The following is a 27184-nucleotide window of genomic DNA, read 5'->3' as shown; positions in this document are numbered from 1 at the left end:
GCACAGCAGGATGCATTGTAAAGAGCCACCCAACATGGCATCTGAGGGCACTGCTTTTTAAAAGATGAGGGTTTTTTTATTTGTTATCAGGGAGGTAAACTGTGGTTTTGGTGCTGAACAGGTTGGTCATTGTCCCAGCTGTTTGCACCAGAACCAGGGTTTGGGCCATGCATTATCCAGACTCCCTGCCTAGAGGACAACTTGTCCTGTGCAGACAGGGCAAGAGAAAGATATGAGCACATTTAATGCAGCTTAGGCAGAACACTTCAGCACTCTATCTTTTCTACAGTATTCCACTTGTTCTGGCCTCACAGCTCCCACAGCAACATACAGGTCTCTTTTCCCCATACAAAATACACATTTAACAATCAATACTTATTTTATAGCCAACCTTTCCATTAAACACTTGCTTAATTAAGACATAATAGTGTGTGTGTGTGTGTGTGTGTGTGTGTGTGTGTGTGTGTAACAGCCAGTTCCTTACAACAAACAGCTTAAGATGCACAGTACTAAGCCACCATTCTAAGTTTGGTTTTCCTAAATGAAGTACTAGCAAATTTTACATTTCTGTAGTTTCACAATTTCCTCTTCCTGCATATAGTTTACCACACTGGGTTTCATCACTCTCTCTTTCTCTCTCTTTTTAACTAACAGTATGTGCATCATTACATGTCAAGGCTTCCACTGCATAAATCCTCAGGACTAGATTTATTTTTTTCATTTTTATGCCATCTTTCTCCCATAACAGGACCAAAGGCAGCTCACAGGATAAACAGAACTAAAGCAAACAAAACAAAACAAAACAAAACTGATTCTATTTCACATTTGCTATAAGTGTGCCTCATATTTCAGCAGCACAACAATCCTATCAGCAAGGTGACCAAAGGTCATCAAAGAATGCTGGATTGCTGGCTTTTTGTTTTGTTTTGTTTTTGTCTTTGACCCATTTTCCAGGATTTTCATTCCTTTAAGGCTCATTGGGTTCAAAGGGAGGGAAACTGTAAGACTACATTCCCTTATCCAATCTTGTGAGCATGTTAGGAAAATGAAAAGGCGTTTGGACCCTGTAAATCTAAGGCTTCCCAGTATACCACTGACATACCAATGGAATACATCCCTTATTAAAATACTGTTCAATATCTGAAATCCACTGAGTGACCTTGGTCAAGTCACATGCTTCCAGGCTCAGAGGAAGGCAATAGGAAACTCTCTCTGAAGAAACCTTGCCAAGAAAACCCCACAATAGGTTCACCCTAGGTTCACCATGAATCAGAAACTATTTGAAGGCACACAACAATGACAACAACAGTCAGTAAGTGGCTTGGGTGTTTTCTTGCACAATTACCCATCCTCAAAAGAAAAGGCATGTTTGTGCACATGTCCAAATACAGAGAGTGTTTGGCAGGGGCTAGTGGGTTTTGACTGCTAGTGCCAAAGCAGACATCACTCCTAAACAATTTAATAGAAACCAAAACCATTCATAAAACCGTTTTTCATAACCATGCATATCCAGCAACAGGTAGTTTAGTTCAATCTGCTAATTAAAAACAGTGAAAATAGAAGGGACCAAAATGGACTGCTGTGACAGAGGTTAAAACTATTCTCCTAAAGTCAAAACAAGCAGGCTATTTTCCCTGAATCATACCTTAGAGGAAACAATTACAACCAACCAATGTAGATTTCCCTCAATATAATTCAGTTGGTAAATTAAGAAACTGTTTACCTTTCCTCTTTAGCAAACCGATGGACGTTTTGCCCATCTCACTATGGTGAACCTTGCTGTATACTCGGCCCATTTCCACTGCCTAACTACCCATGTATCAAACCCAGGAGACATGGCTACAACTGCTCAGCAATTCTGCAGTATGCTTACTCATATCCCTAGCAGCAAGTCCCTTGTTTTGTTCTAGTGCTGTTTTTAAAAATTCAGGATTTAGAAACCAGCTCTCTAATATTCACTAAGAAATGTGGCCACAAACACCATTATAATGGGAAACAGCAAAGGGAAAGTGTTTTTAAAGAAAAATAAACAAACTGATTATTTAAAATGTCCTGGACTGTGTTTGTGGAAGACTTCATACTACTATTAATCTTACAACCCATGTTTAGGGGGCCTCCTCAAATCCAGAGCTGGCAGAATAGAATAGAAATTCTCTGATTTCTCAGAATGCAAACTAAAACAGAAGCTTCCACATCTACACATATAAAATATTATTTTTTGTAAAGAACAGGGAATTTTAAGGCAAAAAAGAGACTTGTTTGTCAGTATGAGCCCATGCTGAGAAAAGCACTTCCAAAGTTAATTGAAGACCACCATGACAGGAGACTGGGGCCAGATCAGTGTCTGAAATATACTATCTATAAACCACCCCTGACTGGGATTCCAATTAATAAAGCTACAGCCAGGAGAATAAGGTGACTGAGCTCTTGGCTGGTGTGGCAGTCAAGATTTCAGGGTACACTCTAAGCATGATGCACAGTAACAAAGATGATACAAGCTGGAGTTCTAATAAAAGCTAGAAGCAGAGTAAGAAATCCAGACTGTGAGGAGCAAAGCTCAGGAGGGGTCTATAAAAGAGGTATGCCTTTAAAAAAAATAAAAAATAAGGACACTCTTTTTTTTAAAAAGCAGCACTGAATTGTACAGAAAGCAGAAGACAGCACTGTGTGCCTGGCAATGAAAGGTCACTAAAAGATGTCCATATGGTCCCAGGATTAAGTATATAAGATACATGCCTCATTCTAGTCCCATCACATACCCTCTAGTCCTTATCAGATTCCACTGGGATTTCTTAAAGATAATCAGATATCTCACTGATTACAAATTGCCTAATTATGATTATCTTGCTTTATTGTTTAAGCCAAGTAAATCAAAAGGCACACTATGAGCCAGAGGGAAGCAGATAAACTCATAAAGATGGATACTTTTGGAATACATAATACAAATGCAGTAACTGAGTTATCCATGGGCAGGGTCATCAATGATGCTAGCCTTCCAGATCCTGAATACCCTGCAATGGAACTTTCTTCTTTCCATCAGATTACTGTACACACACGCACACAGAGCTATGTGGAATTTTTTTATTTGCATCTGTTTGATCTAAAGATATATTTATGATATATAGCTTATACATCTGAGCAATGTGCCAGAGTGAGCAGATTTAGCCCTTTTATTGACAATGTAAGTCTCATTTGAGTGAGGAAGATAAAGCAAAAGTAGATACAGTTAGGGAATAAAACATTCAAATTAATAAATAACATCATTTCTCATTTTGACTAAACCAGAGAAGATAATATAATTCTATGACTGAAGCAGTTTTTGCTTACTTATTTACTGAGCAAAGAGAAAATCCCTGAATTATATCTAAAATGCCCTATTTGACAGAAATGACATCAAAATATTCTAGCTCTTGTTCTTATATTCCTTAGCCAGATATAAACATGCAGGTGTTTCAGAACATCTTTAATTACAGTTGTCTCTTAAAAGGTATTGTCTAGCCTTGCTTACAAGGAAAAGCATATAAAAATCTGATTTTGTCCCTCCTAGTTGTGCAGATTTGATAAATCTACCCCTTCATCCTGGTAAACTGATAAAAGGACGAAGAGTGCTCAGGATTGAGCCCTCTAACACCAACATTACTCCATCTGAAATGTCTTTCCAGTTTGATGAGGAACCCACTGCGGCAGCCAAACACAAAAGAGGTCAGGGCTCTTTCCCCTTTAACAACTGTGTAAAAGAAGAATATAAGCAAGTGCCACGTGTGGCCAAGCTACATCTGCTGACCTTCCATATTCTATCTACAAAATTAGTACGAAGTGTAAGTACTCCTGACCTCTTTTGCCTCTGTCCACTCCAGTGAGCATTTTGAGAACATCACGATCCTTCAACCCTTAAACAAAGGAAGAGGCTCCCTCACGCTGTGCCTGATGTCTACTGTGGTTCCTGCTGTCTTGACTGTGGTAGTGGGCCAATGGAGCAATCTTCACCAGAAGCATGTACATGCCCATGTATAGATCACAGGATGATGGACATTCCTATATCAAAATCACATGCAAAGCCTTAAAGACTCTATTCTACTTCCACCAGGGACCCTTTCACACTGCACAATTACAATGCTAGAATTCCATTTTAACTGCCATGATAAAATGCTATGGAATCCCAGGACTGGTAGTTTAGGGGGGAGCCTCTAAATCCTCAGCCACAGAGTTCCTCAAATGCAGTGATTCCCAAATTTTGATCTTCCAGATGTTTTGGACTTCAGCTCCAAGAATTCCTGACTGTTGGCCCTGGCTCAGGCTTCTGGGAGTTAAAGTTCAAAATGCTTTATGGACCAAAGCTTGGGAACCACTGCTCTAATGCCTCTTACCATAGTACAAATCCTATGATCCTATAGAATGGAAGCATAGCAGCTCAAGTGGAACCACCACATTATAACTGTGTAGAGTGAAAGGGCCTGAGCTCTTAAGCTCTCAATATGGAGAAAGCCTTCAACACATCACAAACAATGCATGCATAGTAATTACTTGCAGAGAATGATACCTGCCCCTAAGGAAACCAATGCTGCTAACATTCACAACTCAGTTATGTCTTTACATTCTTGGATTAGAAGTAGACAAGCCCAGAGATATGGATGCCTCCTGGCCTTCAAAATCTCCATCATGTTCCATGTCCTCACCCTTAAGTAATTATATGCTGCTACTCTTCAAGGAAATAATTCTCCCCCTGCCCCCTGTGAAAGAGCCAAGAGACAAACCAGTATTTCATATAGAACAATACATAGTTAATTAAAAGTAGCAGAAACACTGTGCTTGTCTTTCGTTTATTTTGCTAACATCCAAGACATACATACAGGGTGGGGAGAAGTTGGGGAGATACATTTTTAGATTTGTCTAATTTCTTTGACATGACTTTGTATAATTTACATTACAATAAGTGTAATTAATTTTACACTCAGTTTGTGCTTCTGGGTGCTCTGCAAAATAAGATGTCAGAATATGTATTAACAAATTATACTTTTAGTGCAAAAGGAGAAGGGCTGCTTATAAAGACTACAAAAAATTATCTCCCCCCCCCCCAAAAAAACCCCCCACAAATTCCTAACTACAAATAGCATGAGAAAGCAGAAATGTTAGTAGTTTAAATCAACTGAAAAGTTGCTAATGTTTTAACAGTTAAGTTATACAGTTGAAACAATCACAAAAGTATCTGACGCAAGAAGATGTGTCCAATGATAATACACTGAAACTATACAACATATTACAGAATTAGCATGGGGGGAGGGAAGAAAAATTACAATGCTAAGAAAGAGAGCAAGGGAGTCCCAAGCACAAGCAGAAAGCACTTCTTTGTATCTGTGGTGAGGTTAGGGGCTGATTTATTCCTGAGCTTCATCCTTCCACATCACACTGAACGACAATCCAGAAGTTCATAGAAGCCTAATTCCCACTTACCTCTTGATTTGATTCCTGCACCAATTCCTGAAACTGGTTCAGCAAACACAGTGGATCCCACTACATTTGCGCCAGTTTCAAGAATTGGTGCAGGAAGCAACAGCTGCGGCTTCCTCGTCATGCCTCCCTCCATCCTCCTGGCCATACTGTGGGCAGACGAGAGGCTGGGGCAGAAGGAGAGAGGTAGTCCAGGAGACTGAGACATGCTGGGGTGGAAGGAGAGAGGCAGGCTAGCAAGATGGAGGACGGAACAGGCATATATGGCCGGGAGGCCGGGGAAGCCACTGCCAGTGGGAACCAGGGTGGATTCAAATCCAACTGGGTCCCACTTGGGTGGAATCAATTTATTTCCAAATCAAATCAGCCCAAAAAACATCCCATTTTACCAGCAACTTTTTGATGCGGGTTAAATGGGTAAAAATGGGTAAAAACCATGCCCCCCTTTCCTAATCACTTCAGCGATTCAAATTAAGTGGGAACTGTGGTGGTTCAAACCAGATTATTTGGAATCATGATCCAGTTTAAACCATAGTGGGAACAAGGCACGTCTCTCTCACACAGAGAGAAAGAGAGAGAAAGGGAGGGGTCGGAGTGTGTTAGTTGGATCTGAACCTATGAAAATAAAAATCAGGACTAAGCTCACTAAAAGACCTGATTTGAAAAGACTGGATGAAGACCATTCTTATATTTAAGTAGCCTCAGACAGTTCAAAGTTATTTTGAATGAGAATCAGTGTAGTGTAATGGTCTGAGAACTATGACTCTGGAGGCCAGGGTTCAAGGCCCAACTCAGCTGTCGAAACCCACTGGATGACCTTGGGCAAGTCACACTCTCTCAGCCTCATAGAGATTCAAAGGAAAACCCCTCTGAATTAATCTTGCAAGAAAACTTTGTGATAGGGTCACCTTAAAATTACCATAAGTCAAAAATAACTTGAAGGCACATACAACAACAACAACAAAGGAATTTTTTAAAAAAAAATGTTTGCAGGGATTTTTTTAAACAAAGTGCAGTTAAAATTTCACTTGGCTCTAAATATATCTTGCTTTTAAATCAATGCAAGCAAATGGTGCAAACAGAGGCTATAACAAAGTAAAACTGACAGCACAGTGTGCCCCCAAGCTACAACTAAGCTTTGGTAAAAAAAAAAAAATCAAAACACAAAATAATAACTTGATATGTGTTCATAAGCTATCACTAGTCAAGAGCATTTAGAACTTGACAGTATCATTTTACATCAGGTTTTTAGCAATAGGATGTCCATAGATGTCTTAAGAAAATCTGAGTATATACAAAGCACTGCTCTTACAATATGGGCAAATTTAGCTGCAGCAGTTCAGAGAAATTCACATCACTGCAACTTATGAATTACATTATAGGTTAGTCAGTAATAATGCAGCTGAAGAATAACTGTGGAAGGAATAGGGAAAGGACCATCTCACTCATCTGTAAATTCTCACAATGTACAAATCCAAGGTACAACCTCAATAGCTCATGGATCCCAAAATTCACCATCTCATCAATGACCAGTGTTCCCAAGGATGATGACTGTGATGGGGAGATGTCACTCAAACTACTGTTGCCCCTAGAAAAGGGGTCCTTTACATGGTTATAGTACTGTCTTCCACTTTAACTGCCATATAGTTTGCTCAGAGGGACCAAAGGAGCTTCTTCCTAACTGAGGGTTCCAAAGGCCCTTCCCTTCACTTCCAATCCCAACATTCCATGGAATGTTGACATTGGCAGTTAAACTGGAATCATAATGTTATGATTGTATAGTGTGAAAGAGCGGAAGGTTCAACATCGCCCTTCTCCTTAATATCAGCTTCAATTTTCAAAGCTAAGGCCCAGTACAGACCGCCGCTTTGCAGCAGCATGGGGCCAGTTTTAGGGTTCTGGAGCATGTGCTGTATATACAGGGCATGCGTACATGACGCAAGCGCAGCATCACATCTGCACCTCCAGGCACCATGCTTGCATCTTGGATGCGTCACAGTGCATCACAATGGCGCACTGATGACATTGTCCCTGCGCACCAAAAAGAACCAATTTTTTTCCAGGTTCTTTTTAGTCCGGAGGGACACCACGCCATTTGGCTGCTGCGATGTCCCTCCAGAGGGAAACTGGGCACTTCCGGTGCACCCCTTTGGGGCAGTCTGGAGAGCCCCTATGGTTCTTCAGTTACTGTATATTCTGGGGCTGCCCCACAAAAACCTGGTGTTACACCCAGGGGAATAAAGATAGGAGGAAGAAACATCTACAATTTAAGATATGCAGATAACAGTATGCTACTAGAGGAAAACATCACAGACTTGGAACAATTATTAAGGAATGTCAAAGAAGAAGAGCAAAGCCAGGCTTAATGCTGAACATAAAGAAAACAAAAATAATGACAACAGTGGAATTACATAAATGCAAACTAGACAATGAAGAATTAAAAATAGTTAAAGAGTTCCCAGACTTTGGATCAAATATTGAACCAGAACAGAGACTACAGCCAAGCTATCAGAAGAAGACTAGCAATAGGAAGGGCAGCTAAGAAAGAACTGGACAAGAGCCTAAACAGTAAAGATATACAACTGAATACTAAAATTAGAATTGTAAAAGCCATTGTATTCCCCATTGAGATATGAGAGCTGGACAGTGAAGAAGGAGAATATAAAGAAAATCAACTAATTTGAGATGTGGTGCTGGAGAAGAGTGCTGCATGGACAGCCAAACAGACAAACAAATGGGTCCTTAAACAGATCAAGCCTGGCAGCCAAGATGATCAAACCGAGGAAGTCATCCTTTGGCTGTATCATAAGGAGGCAGGGCCCACTAGAAAATATAATGATGTTCATGGTTGCCATTTGCCCCAGAAAACCTGGAAAAATCCAAATTTTAGGGGACTACAAAATGTCCGGGCCAGCAGTAGCAGTAAATCCCAGATTTTCCCTTTGCCACAGACCAATTTGTAGATTAAAATGCAACAGCTGCTATGAAGCAGGAAACTGTGAAAGAAGAATGGCAGTGGCAGGAGCTTCATCCCACCCTAAGGCTCCAATTGCTACTATACGGGCCTAGCATTACCACTTTATTCTTCCATTCCTGCCCTGCTTCCCTCAACAGATGCAAAAGGCAGGAAAGGAAAGGAGGCAAGCAAAAATGGCCTTGTGTTTTGTGGTGCCTGTGTTGGCAGCTTGAGCCTAGACCTAGGCAGCACAGTGGAACTTCCCTTCCAAACAGCCTTAGGAGACAACATCTGGGGCTGCTTGGAAACCTCCCATTTTTCATACCTTCTGGGGTGGAGAGGAGAGAAGAAAAACAAAGCTCTTAGTTTGGTACTGGTACTGAGGTTGAAACATAAGGGTAGGAAAAGTGCAAAGACTGATGTGTGTTCAATTTGTATTATCAAAATGCAAATGAATACATTGAGACCTTGCCATCCGTGGGCTTGCCATCTGTGGATTTCAGCATCTGTGGATGGCAAGCCTCGTTGTTCCCAATGGTCGTGCATGTACATGGCTGCACTAGCAGCTGCACACATGTTGTACTGCCATGAGGGCCCACATTTTTTCGTATCCACAAAGGGGTCCAGAACATATCCTCCATGGATACGAAGGTCTGACTGCAATATGACTAATTAAAATAATTTGGATTATATGCAAGTTAGATATTCAGATAGGAGGGACTAGAATATGGCAACCCTAATAATGCTGGGAAAGGTGGGAGGCAGTAGAAAGAGAGAAAGACAGTGTGACAAATGGATGGACTCAATCAAAGAGGTCCCAGGCCTGAATCTGCAGGGCCTAAGCAGAGCAGTGGAGGACAGGGGGTCTTGGAGATGTCTCATCCACAGAGTCACCATGAGTCAGGATCCACTCAAGGGCAGTTAACAACAAAACAACAACAATCTTGCTTGCCTGTGGAGGTTCCCCCACCCGCCACTCTCCTGCCCTGGCATCTGTCTCAGCAGCTGTATATTGCTGCTGCTGCTTCTCTGCTGCCTTCTCTGCTCAGCCCTCGCTCTTTTCTAGGACAAAGGTCGAGTGCCACCCAATCCCTACCACTTTGGGCTGGGCTGAGCTTACTTCCGGCTGGACTAGAGAAACAATACACAAACCTGCCAGGCACGGGGCTTTGCCATAAAAAGAAAAACAAGCCATAAAGTAGCTCATTTCAGCTATCTGTGTCAAAGGAATTTAACTTCCTTTAGGTAAACTGGATACTTTAAACTTTCACTCTAAGAGCATTTATGCCTAACAGAAAGGAACTGCAATATGGGACAGGAGGTAAAAATAAGTAACTTTTTTTCCCCTCAGTGAACATAATTTCTTATACAATTTGAAACAGATCATAACTTCTAAGCTAGCTCCATACAAGTATTCTGTCATTTATTTGAGCATTCCTAGTCCACCATACCATGCTAACAAGAACCTGCAGAGCACTTTACACTATGAACAAAACCAAGTTTCATTTGGGCTTCTCTTCCTCCAGCCAGGAATATTTCCTGGGCAAAGTTCTGCTCAACAGGCTCTCACTGACCAAAAAAATGTGGAGAAAGGTCATCTTTGCAATTCCCCCCCCCCCACACACACACACACACCATCTGTGAATCCCACTCATTCCACTGCCATCATTTTCCCAGAAGACCCCACAATCCTTTAGAGCAGATTGTAATGGGTGATAAATAAAGAATAACTGAAATAGTCTACAAGCATATAAAGCACTTAAACAAGAGAAAAAACCAATCTAAAACCATGTACTTGTACATATTGTGGGCAAAAATTATTAAACCCCAAAAGCTTTGATAAAAAGCCATGTTTTAACTTGGCACAGGAATGGAGCAGGCATTGGCACTAGTCAGGGCTTGTCTACATGGACAATTTATCCTGAATTCTCCCACCCCCAGCCCAATGGGCTCGCTGCAAGGCCAGAACCCTGAATCAGGTTTAAATGGTCTTCATGACCTGATTTGTTGGCCCACAAGGGGCCACAAGTGAAGGCAGTCAGCATCATCACTGAGAAGAAAGATGAAAACCTGCGGCAAAAGGTGAGTTATTGAAATGCAGGTTAGGAGGATGAAGCTGATTTCAATAACTCACCTTTTATTGCAGGTTTTCATCTCTCATCTCAGTGATGATGGTGGCTGCTTTCACTCGTGGTCACTTGCAAGCCAACCAGTGCTGCAAGAATGAGTCGCTCTGTGGTCAGAATGAGTGTTGATATTATGGCTGGGCACTTCATTCTGACCTTAGCAGTGGTGCTGGGTGATGAATGGGAGCCACGTGGGAAGGTAGCTGCCTGTCATTCACTGTGACAGCTAAAAACCCACAGCAAAAGAAAGCAAGTAGGGGGAGGAATTTGGGGCCAGCATACCCCAGGGACATGGGAGAGCATTCTACAATTGAGTTGCCACAGCAGAAAAGATTCTTCCTCATATCCTCCCATAGTGTATGGCTTCCAGTGGTGGGATACAGAAGATCGCATTCCTGCAGACCTCAGTCCTCGGGCAGATACATACAGTATAAATTAGGCCCAAGGGGAAATGTCATCCTCTCAGAGGCTTTTTCAAATCAGGAAGAGTGGGCAGACAGGAAAGCAGCAGAATGATGAAGGGATATGCGGCAGAGAGGAAAGCAAAACAAATGCAATGTTAGAGTAAGCTTTAAATACCAAAAAATAAATTCAAAAAGGTAGAACTGGGCAGAAAAATGAAACCTCTTTCAGAGAGAAATCAAACTTTTGTGAAATTAGAGAAAGTTTTTGGCACAGCTAGACCTTGGAGCTGGACATAACAGTGCCCCTCCTCCTATTTTCTACAGAGCTTACATAGACAAAGATGTATTATAGTTGTCACTGTGATTAAGACAAAATCTATCTAAACCAAAATCTATTTAGACCACCCTAAAATGTAACATTTAGATGGGAAAATTGTGAGGCCAGAGGAATGACAACTACTGCTGAGCCAAAAATTTTCAGATGACACTTCTTTAAAAACAGTCGGAGATTGCCCTTATTCTTACTTCCTTAAAAGCAGGGGGCCCATTGGCAAAATTTTCCATCATTTTTAATGACTACTTTCTACAATGAGACTGTGTAGAAGTCATTGTAGAGGATACTAAATGGAGCCCAAGCTGCCATTGTGGCTGCTTGCAACAACAGCAATAATCCCTTAAGAAGTTACACTTTTTAATATTGAGCCCCATCTTTGAAAAACAGATGGAGAATTTCTCCTCCCCCCCCCCCATGATCCCTTCCACAAACTGGGCAGAGAATTTCAAGAGGCTATGTTTGCGTAGCTATAATACAAAAAGGAAATCCTAGATTCAAATCAATCCAAAAGAAAATTAAGAGGCAGAGCTTTAAAAACTGAATGAGATGAAGGAAGAACTTCAGTACCACAATTAAAAATTACTGAAAGCCAACCAAAACAAAAAAGTTGATGTCCACCTATAAATTGTAACAGACAGAGCTAGTTTTTCAGGAAGTGTTTCATAACTGAGGCCCTGACTTACACTCCCATCAAATCAGCTCTTTTGCTCAGCCTCAGAATATAATTATAAATTGTGGATAGCTTGATAGGGGAGGAGCAAGTCTTCCAGATACTCTGTGTCTATGACATTTTGGCTTTTTCTGTAAGATTAAGCACCCTGAACTGGGCCTAGAAATAAACTGGAAGCCAAATAGAGGCAATGTAAGACCAGTGTAATAACATCTGGAAAACATACACCAGGAAGAATCTGGGTGCTGGCATTGCCAAGGGCAACCCCACATAGCGTTCACTCTAGTGATCTAATATGGAAATGATGAAGACATGTTCCAGGAGGGCTAGATCCATCTTTCCCAGGAAAGGGTAGAACTAATGTATCAGCCAAAGCTTGACAATGGCACACCTGGTCTTCTCTCAACTAAGCTTTAACTTATTCAACCACATGCTATCCACCATTGTGCCAAAACAACCATTTGGCCTTCCCTGGCATTTACTGAAAAGAAGAGACAGAACTGGGCATCATCAGTGTATAGACGATGCCCAATGTAGAGATGGTGTCTAGTCCCCAAATCCTGAATGATCACTATCAGTGGCTTCATGTAAGTATTAAAAAGCATGGGGAACAAACAGCCAACAGCCAAAGGACTGAACAATACCCCAATTCACTAGAACCAATACAGCACGTTATTTCCCTGCCCTTTAGCAACCATATGTCCCAGAAGGTTACCATGGTACTGAAGGTACTGAACACTGTTGAAAAGTTCAGCAGAATCAATAGAAACCCATTTCTAGTTCCCAGCACATATTATTCACAGTTTAATCAAAGCTGTTTCAACTCCATAAGTGGACCTAGATGCAGATAGCAAAGGATCCAAATATCAAGATGTACACTAATAAAGTCTGGAGTGCTCAGTTTCTACCACCTACACAAATGCCTGACTCAAAAAAAAAAAAAAGGTAACTGGTTGAGAACTGTTTAAAGCAGTGGAGTAAAGACAATTTTAACAATGGTAATACTTTGGCCTAGTTTAATAACAGGAACATCACTCTCCTTCAAGGAAGCATTTATGATCATTGCCACCCATCTAACTATCCCCATCTTTGGCAGTTCCTATTAGCCAGGACTGAATTTAGGTTTTAACAAGACAGAGTTTGGCTTCTTTCCAAGCAACCTATCCTCGTGCTCAGGAGTCAAATAATTTGAGTGCTTTAACAAGATAGGTATGTATAAAGTATACAGAAAGCTTGACTCCCAGATGTTGAAATCAACTTTAAAACAACAACAACTCTGCTTCTGTCATTCCATTTGGACCAACCTGATGTCAGCTACACAGAGGCTACTCCTCTTACTGAAATTCCCATGGGTGGGAAGTGAAGAATATGTGATCCTCCAGATGCAGCTGGACTACAAGTCCCATCCACCCTACCTAGCACTGTCAATAGTGAAGAAGGGGAGCTATAACACAACAGCATCTGGAAAGCCACACAATTCTTCACCATGTTTCAGAGACTACTGGAGTGCATGCCCTGCAAGTCTTGGTTCCCTGCTTCTCTATCTGGCCCTTCTGGCCTGGCCTAGGAGGGGTGTGCTCTTGTTTACAGATTGATGTTGTTTGCAACGTTTAGTATCAGATAAAATACATTGATTTTTGAAGGACTTAGTATGAAATAATAGTGGGCTGTAGAACTGAATTTATTAATGTGAGCTGTTCTGGCCAACTGAAAGGTTGTTTCTATACATAGTTAAATGCTTCTCCTGTACCCTGTTACTGTTAATCAATTGTCTTTAAATCATGTTATGTATTACTGTATTATGTATTTTTCTGTTATGAGATACTATGGACATCATTCACCAAAGGGCAAAGTAAAAGAGAACAATTAATTTGTTCTGTCAAAATTGCACTGATTACCAATCATATATCATGCACAGCTGGTATCTTGTACAGTGCTTCCCAGTTTTGGACCTCCATTTGTTTTGGACTTCAGATCCCAGAAGCCTCAGCCAACCTGGCCAACAGTCAGGAATTATGGAAGTCCAAAACTTCTGGAGGATCAAAATTGGGAACCACTGACAGAGGCCTAAAACAGACAGGCCAAAAGGAGCGGCTTCTGGCCATGTCACCCCTGAAGTGATTACACATGCCCCTGAAGTGGTCAGCAGTCACTCTAAGGCCATCAAAGGCAGCCCAAAGCTGCCAGAAAAAGGAGTGGGGAAAAACCACTTCTACCAGCAGCCCATTTTGGACAGTGGCAGCAGCTCACTTTCAGAACGGACCATCTGGTTGCCGTGGTCCCCAGCCGATTGCAAGCCAATTGCAGAGGGAGTGGCCAGAGGCCACTCCTTCATGTCAGTCTGCTTTAACCCTTAGTGGGTTAAGTGAGAGCTGTTGAAATCTCAGTTGAAATCTCACCACAGCCATGAACTCCATCTCTCTTCCTGCTTTACTGTCTCTCTGCCCATCTGCAATATGATGATAATCACAATATGGACTCTATCCTACCATGAGGATTAGTAAAACAGAGTACACAAAATGCTTTGAACATACTGAAGACCTTTGTAATTACTAAAAATGATTTTGCTTCACTTTACAAGTCAATGATCTTTTCTCAACCCTTTTCTTCATCTCACACTGATCTCACTAGGCCAGCAACCATGTGTACTGCATATACTCATATATAAGTCTAGTAATTTTATTCTAAAAATTGACCCCACAAAACAGAGTTGATTTATCCACAGGTCAATATAAGTGCTGTACAGTGGTACCCCGGGTTACGAATTTAATTCGTTCCGCCGCCGCGTTCTTAACCCGAAAATCTTCGTAAGCCGAAAAAGCCATAGGCGCTAATAGCGAAAGCCGCGATTTCGTGCGAAAAAAGCGCCGAAAAGCACCAAAAAATTTTTCGTAACCCGAAATAACCTTCGTAACCCGGAACAGTTTTTTTCAATGGATTTTTTTCGTAACCCGGAAATTTCGTAAGGCGGCGCATTCGTATCCCGGGGTACCACTGTACTTTAACTCTTAATTTAAAAAAGGAACTATCTCCTTATTAAAACCCATAACCTGCCCTCGATTTATACATGAGACCAACTTATACTTGAGTGTATATGGCAAATGTTACCAGGAAATAAATATTTTTACAATTGGGCAGTGACATCCCCAAGTAAAACCAATCCAGTAGGAATCATTAGGTGGAGGAAACTCATGAAATCAGACAGCTTTACAACAGCAGAAATCTTTTTTTCTTCTACCCCCCTTCCAAAAAACCCCTTAAATAATCTCACAGTGAAGCATGGTTTTGCAATCCACTGAATTTAAGCTGCCTTTCTCATCACCACAGAAGCATATATAGTAGAGTCTCAATTATCCATCCTTCAGTCATCCCACATTCCAGATTATCCAACGTCGCGGCTGCTTGGGGGTGTGCCTGTAGGCATTTCCATACCCCCAAACATGCCCCCAAACATGGCGGCCATGACGGGCAAGGAGAGAAGGGCGAGTGAAGCCTTGCCCCAAAACACAGCCCCAAGTGTGGCGGCAGTGGCAGGGAGCAGGGTGAGTTTGCAATTCATGGTGATTTCAAGACTTTTCTTGGACCCTCCGGATTATCTGACATTTTCAGCTATCCGACTATCAGCTTGCCCATTTATGTCGGATAATCAAGACTCTACTGTAAGTATCATTTTTTCAGGAAGTGTCACTCCGAGGAGTCAATGCAAAGTTTCTTTCATACAAACTTACCTTATAGGGTGACCTCAATTTTCTTAAACTAAAACAAAATCAGACTCATGCTTAAAGGTAAGACTTACACTGTACTTGCACATATTGCCATTTTATAAACTGGGACGGGGGGTAGGGGGGGTGGAGGAGAGACTCAATTATTTCAAAAAACATTTACATTAAAGGGCTTGGTTCCAGAATTGCCCTTCCAATAACAATAGACTCTTTCTATTTACAGAAGAGACTGTGGGGCTGAACATACCATCCCTAAGGGGCAGCTTGCAGTCTACACACTGCAGCCCCAACATGGCATTCCGCAATGCAAAAAAAGAGCCACAAAAAGCAGCTCCTTTTGCACCACAGAAAGGGCGCCCTTTCCCTTTTCACCACTTCTTCGACGTAGCGCGTGTAAGAGCTGCACCAAAGATGCAGCATGATGCCGCCTGCCATTTTGTCAGGCAGGCAGTGTGGGGGTGGTGTAAGGGCAGTGTTCTGATGGCCAGCATGAGGATGCCAAGCCCCCACTCCACTCCACTCCACTCCAAGGCTGGTCTATTCAGCCTCTGAATTCCAGTAGAAGCTCCTATGGCTGAGAGAAGTGGGACAGAAATTTTGCTGAGTTTTCCTTTCTCCTGCAGTCTCCTTCCACCAGACAGTTCCACAGTTCTCTGGATACATGGAAAAACAATACTAGCACACCCCTCCCTTTCTAACAGACGAAGCATCCCATGAGTAGAATTCTGCTCAGAGGAATCTGGAATCCAAGCCAAGACACTTATCATTCCTTGTCCCTGAATTGCCTTCTAATTGCCTACACAGACTCTAACCCCTTGCCCAGCATGCACAACTGCCAGAACATCTTCATACATATTCAGGCTCCATCAGTCATCAACAACACATAAGAGAAACCAAATCGCCTGCATTTTAAACTCCTGTTCTCTTAAGATTTGCACATGCACATCCCTAACATCTCAAAGTTAATGAAAAAGTAATACATCTAAAGGCAGTCTCGCTATCTGAATGTTTGAAGATTTATCATCTAAGTGTGATATTAGAGAGTATGCCGATATATCAATTCTACTGTATTCCCGCTCTTTAGCAGATTACGGGCCGGTACAGACCACTAGGAAGCAGTGTTCTAGTGGTGATAGTAGGGCTCGGGACCGCACACCAACCAGCACCACCTGAGCGCCCACATGTCTCTTCCAGGAAGCAGCATCGTAAAGGATGTGACACAGCTCTTACGACGTCGCAAAAAGGAGCTCCTCTAGGCACCTCCTATTTAGCTGTGCAGCGGTGCTTTGCCATTTGGTTGCTCGGAAATGCTACGGAGCAAACAGGGGTGACATTTTCCCGCCTGTCTGCTCGGCCCTACCATTGCATCCAAACCTAGCAATTAAGATGTAGTATTTCTCTCCTTACAAACTTTCAAGCTAAATGCTACAGGCCATAGAAAATCTTGAGGAAAAGCAAATCCATGCCAACAGCATTAAGAACAGACTATCAAAGCACTACCCAAAGCAGAAGGCAACTGTGCTATTTGGTCTGGTTTTGTTTTAACCCTCTGGTTTGTAGTTTGGTTTTCACAAACATTGCTTGGGTTTCTATAAGTGTGCTGCCAAACATATGACACCTCCCTCATACAGTATATTGATTCTGCAATGATGGGGGTGGTTCTGTGTTTGGGGGCAGCTGTGAAGAGAGGTTGATAGGCACACAATCACATCTGATGTTACCTGGAAAGTCTCAAGTGTGATACTGCTCTGTAAGATGCCACAAAGCACACAGGGCTATCTATACAGATTCTTTAGATTGTGCACCTGAAGGCAGGGAACTGTCTAATTACCAATTTGTAAGACCCTCTGAGAGCGTTTTTGAGGAGCAGGGTATAAATACAAAAAATAGCAGGAGGCCAGGCATTGACCCCCATTCCGATATCTGTTGGAGTTCTGCAGGGTCCCATTCTGGGTCCTCTATTATCTTCCCTCTACACTTTATCCTTAGGTAATCTTATTAGCTCCTTTGGCTTTTAATACTATCTTTACACTGACGACACCCAACTGTATCTTTCAATGCCAGAACTTTCTCTGGCTGCTGAACAGCAAGTATCATCTTGTCTCTCGGAAGTCTCTGACTGGATGCATCGCCACTGTCTGAAGCTTATATGGCAAAGACCAAGCTACTTGTCTTCCTTTCTAAGCCAACCTTGCAATATTCATTTTCCATTTTAGTTGACAATATCTATATTCAACCCGGGTAGGAAGCCCATAGTTTTGTTTTTATTCGTTAATCTTAACTGTCATTTATTCTCCAGATCCAGGCCACAGCCAAAGCATGCAGATTCTTTCTTTATAATATTGTGAAAAGTAGACCATTTCATTTTGCATCAACTGCCAAGTTACTGGTTCACAAGCTGGTGGTGTCTCACCTGGATTATTGTAATCGTCTGCTGACAGGGCTTCCTTTCTTCCACCTCCGTCCCTTAACCTCTGTCACATTCAGCTGGTCAAATGGTCTTGTCTGCCCGTCATTTTGATCATATTACCCCTTTGTTGTCTTCACTTCACTGGCTCCCCCTTCCTTCCAAAATTCACTATAAACTTTTGTTATTCACTTTTAAAGCCTTCACGAATTGGCCCCTTCCTACTTGTCAGTGCTAGTTTCCCCTTACCTTTCTGTTAGTTGCTAGTTTCCCCTCACCAGAGGGTTAAAACATAACACATTACGATCTAGTAATCAAGGCCTGCTATCTCAACCCAGGATTTCCACCTCACCCACTTGGATCTGTCCCTTCTCCTGTATTCCCATCCTTCTTGGAACCTCCTTCCTGCACAAGTACAGACCACCACTTCTTTAAGGCTGAATTGAAGACAACTCTGTTTAGGGAAGCGTTCCGAGTTACAACGTGATTGGTGGTTAATGTATTTTAACGTGTTCTGTTTCCTATTTTTAATATATGTATTAATCTTTTATTTGTTTGCTCTTAGAATGTACGCCCCTGGCAGGTTTTTATTCTTAACTTAATTGTTTACTATGTACAGCACTGTGTAAATTTTACAGGACTTTATAAATAAACTTCAATTAACAACATCAACAACAACAACAACAATAATAATAAATACTTTTATTTTGAATCTGTGGTGTGAGTTTAATCTTTGAAAAACATTAATATTTATTTTCAACATAAAACCACATAGCATTAGTAGGGAGATCAGGATTATTATCCCCATTTTGCAGTGGATTCAGTAAATGTGGATTCAGTAAATGTTTCGACAAGGTGTATGGCTAAGGTTCCATTTGAATTGCGGACATCTCAGCTTCAATACTCAGTCACCAAAATATACCATCATTAAAATAGTTAATACAGGTGCAAGTACCTCCTTCAACTTTTGCGGTCTTTGTTGTTGTTGTGTGCCTTCAAATCGTTTCCGGCTTATGGCAAACCTAAGGCAAACTTATGGGGTTTTATGGGCAAGTTTCTTCAGAAGAGGTTTGCCGTTCCCTAAACATTACTATTTGTGAAGTCCAAGAAGGAGAGTTTTAACACTACTTCCCATTTCATCATCTTCTCAACATTCAAAATTAAAACTATCCAGCTCATAGTTCAAACTCCAACATGCTTCCCTCACTCATGTGAATGTGCTAACCAGGGTTCACACTAGTGTTATCAAAAGACAACAGGATCTTTCCCCCAAATCTGCAGCTGCCACCCATCAGCTCCAAAATTTTCCAGCTGCCCAACAAGAATATGAAATGAACAGGCCAAATGCTGCAATCATTCAACCATTTGGTAAAATCAATTTCCATGGCAGGAAAATATAACTAACATAGCTAACAAACAATATAATTGATAGTTATAAGGTTGCTTTCTAATAGCTACTAATGGTATGCCACAGCTATTCTGCAGAAGCTGAAACACATCAGTTCATGTGGAATACGTGACATAGTGACATAGTGATGAAAATACAGACACGATCAGAGAAGAGTAGTAGACCTTTACACACATAAAGCTCCATTAGTCTCAGGCATTTCCAGGTAAAAGAATACAAAGTAGGCTACACAGGTCCTGTAGCAAATTGCTGACAGGACAAGGACCCAAAGTCTGCAAAGCAGTTCTGTGTGTTCACATTCAAGATGCATACTACATTTCTGTTTAGTCCATCTTTTGACTGAAGCTACAGTTCATATTGCAGCCAAAAATGCAATTCACAGAAACAAAAGGAGTTATTTTCCTTCCCAAGGCAAACATTTAAAATGTCTACTGTAAACAATTTATATTAAACTCAAATTCATTCATAAAGGGTTTTGCTGTATTTCACTCCATACAGCAACATAAACAGCTTAAAATAAAGACCAAAGGTTCATCTGAATGCATTCCCATATAGATTATAAAAGGGGAGAAAGAGAGAGATTAGAGCATTAAAGGAAGCCCAGTAGAGAGTGAATCCACTTTTCAGAACACCCACACAGAGAGAGCAGCTCCCAAAAAGAAAAATGTTCTCTACCAAAATAAACCACAAAGATTCTTTTCATGAAAAATTAAAGAGTGCTCTATATGCAGATTACATGACATTTAATTTTAGGAAACTCTGCCGAAATGAAATTCTCCAGTGTGTGATTCACAGTTCATAAGATAATAAATGATTAAACAACACACATTCTTCTAGAATATTCAATACTCTTTTCTTCCTGGATGCTTAATTCCTTCTTCAGATATCTTTCAAACATTACCTGGATTTAATGATTAAAAGAGAAATGGAAGCCATTATTAAAGTATTTGTTATTTACCTTGGCACTGAAATCCTTGTTTCCCAAATCCCCTGCAAAGAGAAAAAAAAAAGAAGGGGGAGGATTTAGAGAACCATTTTGACATTAAAATAGTATCAAACTGTAATATGATTATATGACTTACTGTCAAAGCAAAACCATTTGTTTTGTCCACATATTTCTTAGCTGAAACCAGGATCGTTTTCCCCCAGATTGCAACAGCCTTTTCTCCATCTCTTTCAGTTCCTTTAAAATTTATAATCAGTTGTGAACCATAGGTAAATATTAGATAATTATGCAATTTGTTTTTTTCTGTTGTACGCTTGACAATTTGACAAATAGGTACGTTGCTACTGAAATTTTTTACAAATACCCTTACTCTTTTTTAGTTTGTCACATTTTCTGAAATTCCACTAAAGCAGAGAGGTGGTGAAGAAATTGGCTGTAATGAACATTTTCTATGGGGAAATCTCTTGAAAACTCAAAAAAGCAGAACAGAACATTATATTCACAACGTAACAATTCATATTTGTGACCATTAATTAGGATTCTGGGTAGACACTGTCCATCAAACAATTTATGTCAATCCTGCTCAGCCTGGGATCCTCCAGATGTACACAGCTACAATTCCCATCATTTTCTACAAAGTAGTCATGCTAGTCTCCTGAAGCATAAAAAGGAGGAAGTGGGGAAGAAGGAATGTGGCAGTACCCTTAAGACTGTTTTTATTATTATTATTATTATTATTATTATTATTATTATTATTATTTTACCATGAGCTTTCGTGGCTATAAACCCATGTCTTCAGATACAGAATGGAGTGATATCCATGTCTCAGAATATAACACATATCTACACAAATCCATCAGTGATACCTTTATTGGCCAATGGAAATGCACAATATACTTGTTGCAAGCTTTTGAAGCTCCATGGGCTTCTTCATCGGGCATGATATTACAAACCAAACAGGAGAAAAGCATCTGGAGATGTTAGTCAGATGCCTGCATGTTGTTTCAGTCCTTAGTAAAGATGGTATGCTGGGGAGGATCGCTTTACACAGTTATAGGAGTGGGGTGGAATGTAATAGAATCCAGAAAGATGCAAATCTTGATCCTTGCCCTAAAAATCATTATCTAGGCCAGGGAAGACTGACTTCACTACAGAATGGTCAAGTTATCTTTCTTGTTTTAAGTCCAAAGTATAGAACTGTCACTGGAGGATGTTAGGTGGTGATGGAGCCAACCACCTGCATGGCAAAGACAAGGACATTTCTGATTGGTGAGTCTGAATACCTGATGGTCAGTATTTGCCACTGTCCCCTTTCCCTACATGCAGCCAAGCTGGATTTATACTTGAGCATACAAAGAGTTTTTGTACCTGCTGACGAATGCTTTGTGGTTGCCTTTGCAAGAATCTGCTATGGCAAATACAAATATTAAGCTGATTATTTTCTACAGTGGAAACAGTACTTAAGCAGTGAACTGAAGCAAGGAGGGTGGCAATCAAATCCACGTTCTTTTCTCAATTTTTTATTATAAGCCTTCCATTGAAATGCTCACTGTTTTAAAAAGATACAAATACTTGCTTCATTTTCTCCCCTCTCTTACGTTGGGTCTACACTTGCCAGTACACTCCAGGCTGCCCCTGAAGTATTCTGGCCCCAAATTCCCCCTGAATTTGCCCTTTACTTGCTCCCTTTTCTGGCCAATTTTTAGCCAGTGAACAACAATTCAATTTCTTGCCTGGCACCACTGCTTAGGTCAGTATGAGGTGTCCAGTCATTCTATCAATGATGGGACCTTGTTCTGACCTCAGAAAGACGTGCACCCAAAGTGGTGGTCTCAAGCAACTTGCAGAGACCATGAGTAAAAAGACAGCCACCGTTATCACTGTGAGTCAAAAACTCACAGCAAAAAGTTATTTAAATGCAGGTTAGGAGTAGGAAGTCCTGAATCGAGTGCAGGCATTGTAAAGACAGACTGCATCAGATTCAGGAGTCTGGCCCTGTGTCGTGTAAATATGATGCAGTGAGCCTGGGAGGGATTTGGGGTAAATCACCCATGTAGCTAGGCCCTTAGGTTGTTGTGACTTTTTACATGTTTATACTGAAATACCATCTAGTTTACACTACTCAAATTTAGTTGCAAATAATAGTCTCGAGAAGTCCATAAAACAGTACAAAATTATTCTTCCAAAGTCAAGTGAAGACTTCTTACATATAGACACACATGTCTTATTTTTATGTACAAGTCTATAGGAATACATCCAGAAGTCCTGGATTTTTAAAAATAACTTCAGTAAGCATTTTTTTTAAAATCTAAATTTATTAAATGAGACAAGCTACATCTTTTACATTTTTCTCTGTCCAAGCCTTACCCACGTCAATATGGGACATCTCTCAAGACTGTTCATACCATTGACTAAGACTACTATTCTACACCTATTCACCTGTAAGTCAGTTCTGCTGAACTTAATAGGCTTTACCTCTGCACAGATAAAAGCAGGCTTCAACAGTAAGAGACACTGTATCCCTAAAACAGAATACAAGACTAATCCACACTGAAGAAATAGAGCAATTTGACACCACTTTAAATGTCATGGCTTCAACCTGTGGGATCCTAGGATTTGTAGTTTGGTATGATATTTTGCAAAATCTATCAGAGAACTCTAGTGCCTCATCAAGCTACACATCCCAGGATTCTGCAGAGTCACGGCATTTAAAATAGTATCAAACTGCTTTATTTCAGCAGTGTGGATACACTCCAAGCAAACCTGAATACAAATAATGTATTAGTATTGTCTTCCATGCTCTGAACACAAAATGTACCCAATGCTCATAAAATCCAACTTCATTCAACAGGATTTGATATATGTAAGTGTGAACAGAACTTTCAGCAGTGCTCCATTCTAAGGTTGTTGATACAATGAGAATAGCTGGGTATTCAGTTTAGATGCAGGCTCTTGGGCAAACAAGTCATAGCATGCAAATAAAAGGAAGGGATACGAAAGCAAACTTTTCCTGGTAAGCCAGGCATGAATGCATGTTTTCGCCCAGCCAGATGAACACACAGGGCTAGTGTGTACACAGGGCTAAACCCAAATTAAGTTAGTTTAATTTAGAATGCTTTAAATGCTGAACAATTTGACCCACTGACTTCTATGGAGTCCAATTAACTTTATCTAGATCCAACCCACAGTTCATACAATGAACCCTACTTGGGTATATGTATGTACACAGAGATAAAAAAAGGGGGGGGGGGGGAGGACAACAGACAGCATGTGCATCAGCTGGTAAAAAATGCCAATATACTATCCAGAAAACAGTATTACTGTACTGAATCTCTTCTGGTTTCCAAGTATTACTTATTACTGGCCCCTTATTATTCCTAATTTGCAATAGGAAGAATTTTCCACCCTAAGCTTGCACATCTAAAATGTGTCACCTGCAAAGTATTTCCATGTCCCCCTGCCCTCCAGAGGCAGCTGCAGGAAACACAAGAAAGGAAATATCAAAGTCAAACCATGAAGAGGTTCAACTAGATGTCTTGAAGAAGAAACAACACCCCCAAACTACCCCTTGCTAGACAACTTAAGATACAGTTATTTAAAGAACATGTCGCCTGTATATTTGCACCTTCAGTTACAAAAGAAGGCAAACCGCATTGGCTGTTGTAGAAAAAAGGGCAACATGCAAAAACATACACACACAACTTAAATATGTGATATGGTTACAGAATCAAGGCTTAAGAGAAAGCACATAAACATCATCCCTACTGAACAGAATAATCAAAATGCAAAAAGGAATTGCGAGGGAAGAGCAATATGAATCTATGACCAGCATAATTCAGACTATCAAAAAGAAGCAAGTACACACTCTAAATATTACAAAAGTGCTGACACTTCTTGGAAAGCACAACTGTACTGAGAGAGAACATCAAATGAAGCTGATGTTCAACACAAACCAACTGTAGGCTGATTAAGTTAGAGCGAAACTACAGAATGAAGCAGGAGATCCATTATTGGACCAATTGCTACCTTTACTTAAAGGATTCTGAAGTGGTTGAAGCAGTGGTAATACTAAGAAGATCACTGGGGGTGTTTTTTTTAATTCTCTCTCTCTCTCTCTCTCTCTCACACACACACACACACACAGAGAGAGAGAGAGAGAACAAATCTCAGCTTTTGCCCAATGGAAACAAGTGGTTTGTAATGGAAAAACGGTACAGAGAAAGATTTTATTTTTTCCAGCACTGTTCCTGGTCTGATCTGATCCAAATTCTGAACAGAATTCTCTTTTAACTATGTTTAAGTAAAATGAGAGTATCAGGAGATCTATTTATGGGTCATGGGGACAATGAAACTGAAAAGATGTGTTACCGGGCAAAATACAGTCTGTTCGATGCTGATGGGGAGAAATTCCCACCATCTTTCCACTGACTATGCTAGCTTGTATTCATGGGAGCAGCAATCCACCAACATCTGGAATGAATAGCAAGGCACAGATCCTCCACAGAGCACACTACTTGAAGTCTACATACAGTTTCCAAGGTATGCAATGGAAATTAATGAGTTAAGAACATGCTATTCAACAGGGCAAAGGGCTGAGATGGGCTGCAAGGGAAATAAAGGCTACCTGCTGGAGACTTTATAATGATTTCTCATTGGAGACCACAAAACTCTTTTTCAGGAGCTTCTGCAGTAAAGAAGACTGGGGGGGGATGTTATAGAGTGTAGCTCCAATTTAGGAAGAAGTTGCTTACATGCCATCATCAATTCATAGGCAGGCTGGTAGGAGACAAACCCTTCCTATGGTTCAGCAATTTCTAGACTCAAATGAAGTTAATTGAATGGCTAAATAGGAAGACAATGCAACAGAGGGCACAGCTCTTGCACATATGATGGCTAAAAAGAAGAGGGAAGAAGTAGTGTACCTGTCACACAATGTGAAGCAGCCTTCTGCAACCATTTGCCTTCTAAATGTGTTGGGTTACAACTCCCTATCAGATCCACCAGATTAGGATGATGGGAATTGCAATCCAACACATCTCAGGGGGACGGAAAACTAATGCTAGAAAAAGCTTTGTCTTCCTTTCCCCTGGGGCTTGCTGAAGTGAAGTCAGTGTAAGGCAGGGGTGCAGAGAGGAAGTGTGTGTGTGTGTGTGTGTGTGTGTGTGTGTGTGTACACTGGTGTTTACACTGGTGTAGGAAAGAGTGCAGTGCCAGCAGTGTAACCCTGGTACTCAGTGCTGTTTCTGCAGCCCTGACACAGACATCTCAACCATCCTTCTTCTGGCAAAAAAAGATGGATTATCTCTCCTGGAAGCTTTCAAGAAATATAATTCAAAAATTGAGGGAAAGCTGAGAGGCTGCACTGTTTAACATCAAAATATATCAATGTTTCAAAAGCAGGAGTAGATTTCTGACTACTCCCCAGACTTGTTTTGATTTCTTTGACATTTTTGGCACTCAGTAGGCCACCCAGACTGGGCCTAAGTACCCTAAAGGCACCAGATTCTGTATGATACTGCATGCTAAGCAAGGTGATCCCTGGGTAGTACCTGGACAGATCACCAGTGAATACCAGTTACTCTAAGGCTACATTTCAGAGGAAGGAACTGGAAAACCCACTCTGAATATTCTTTGCCTCTGACATTTCCACTCAGCTCTGTAGAGCCAGTAGGTCAAATAAGGTCCACAACAGCTTCCACACTGGGGTAAAGTTGGCGCAATTCTCTTAATCTGAGGCCTGTGCTTGCTGACTAAGGTAAGAGGCATTATAGTTGTTCTTTCTCTAGGAGCATCGTCCAAATGCACTCATGTGTATTCCAGGTCTACTGGACTATAATATCCATCATCCAGGTGGCAAGAGCAATGGTCTCACTAGCTAAGGGCAACAAGAGCTGAATCCATCAGATCCAGCATGTGAGTACCCAGTTGGAAAAGCCTGATGTCACTGAAATGGGTGATGTCCCAGGGAGCAGTGGCATCCTTGAGCAGGTGCAGGGAGTGCAGCCCACACCAGGTGACACCCCAGAGGAAGGGTGACACCCGGTGGGGCCCTCCTCTCGCTGTGGTAGAGGGGTGACCACACCATGGCCTGGCTGTCTTCCCAGGGAGGGAGCCAAGATGGCAGCAAGGGTGCCAGGTGAGCAAAGCAGCAGGAGAGCAACAGGCTGCCACTGCCCCCCCCCCCCGCCGCCCCCCCCCCCCCCCCACACCAGATGTTACCAAGCCTGGTGATGCCACTGCCAAGGAGCTCTCATCTTTGGAAAGGACAGCAGAGGGTGGGTTGTGAAACCCACAGGGACCCATTTAGTGGGGTTCATACAGACCAAGTTCCCACTACACAATCCTCTGCACGGGGGCACAGAAAGAGCTATCGTTTTTCATATCTGGTCAGTGGAAGAAGGGGTGTCTGAATGGGTTGGTGTGCTGGAGGAGAGCAAGAAAAAGAGTCCAGTGCTCAGCTATCCCAGGCACTCTCTCTCATTCTCTCTCTATCTCTAGAGTAACAACACCAAAGATCTCTGTTCTGGGAGAAGTCGATGGAGTGCATGAAAGCTCTCTCTGTGGGACAGCAGGGTATGTTGGCTGGCAAAAATATCCCACCACAGACATGAGCAATTGCATACAGGCTGAATGGGAATGGTGTGCTGGGAGGAGCGGGGAAAGAAAAAGGGACCAGCACTTAAACCATCCCGGCCCAGAGTGACAACGCCAAAGATCCCTGTTCTGGGAGTGCATGGAAGCTTGCTCTCTCTCTCTGTGGGAC

General features: G+C 41.5%; 1 protein-coding gene across 2 annotated transcripts in view; it reads right to left on the bottom strand.

Moving 5' to 3' along the window:
* The window catches only part of PRKCA (protein kinase C alpha), a 285172-nt gene that overhangs the window by 253861 nt on the left and 4127 nt on the right, over positions 1–27184 (bottom strand). For both annotated transcript variants that reach the window (XM_042455224.1, XM_042455225.1), the window contains exon 2: positions 20434–20465. In XM_042455224.1, coding sequence (XP_042311158.1) covers positions 20434–20465 — 32 coding nt within the window. The remainder of the gene's footprint in view (positions 1–20433; positions 20466–27184) is intronic.

The sequence above is a fragment of the Sceloporus undulatus genome, chromosome 2 (genome assembly GCF_019175285.1).
Source record: "Sceloporus undulatus isolate JIND9_A2432 ecotype Alabama chromosome 2, SceUnd_v1.1, whole genome shotgun sequence".
Taxonomy (NCBI): domain Eukaryota; kingdom Metazoa; phylum Chordata; class Lepidosauria; order Squamata; family Phrynosomatidae; genus Sceloporus; species Sceloporus undulatus.
The sequence above is the reverse complement of the archived record's forward strand: the minus strand, read 5'-3'. Positions and strand labels throughout refer to the sequence as shown.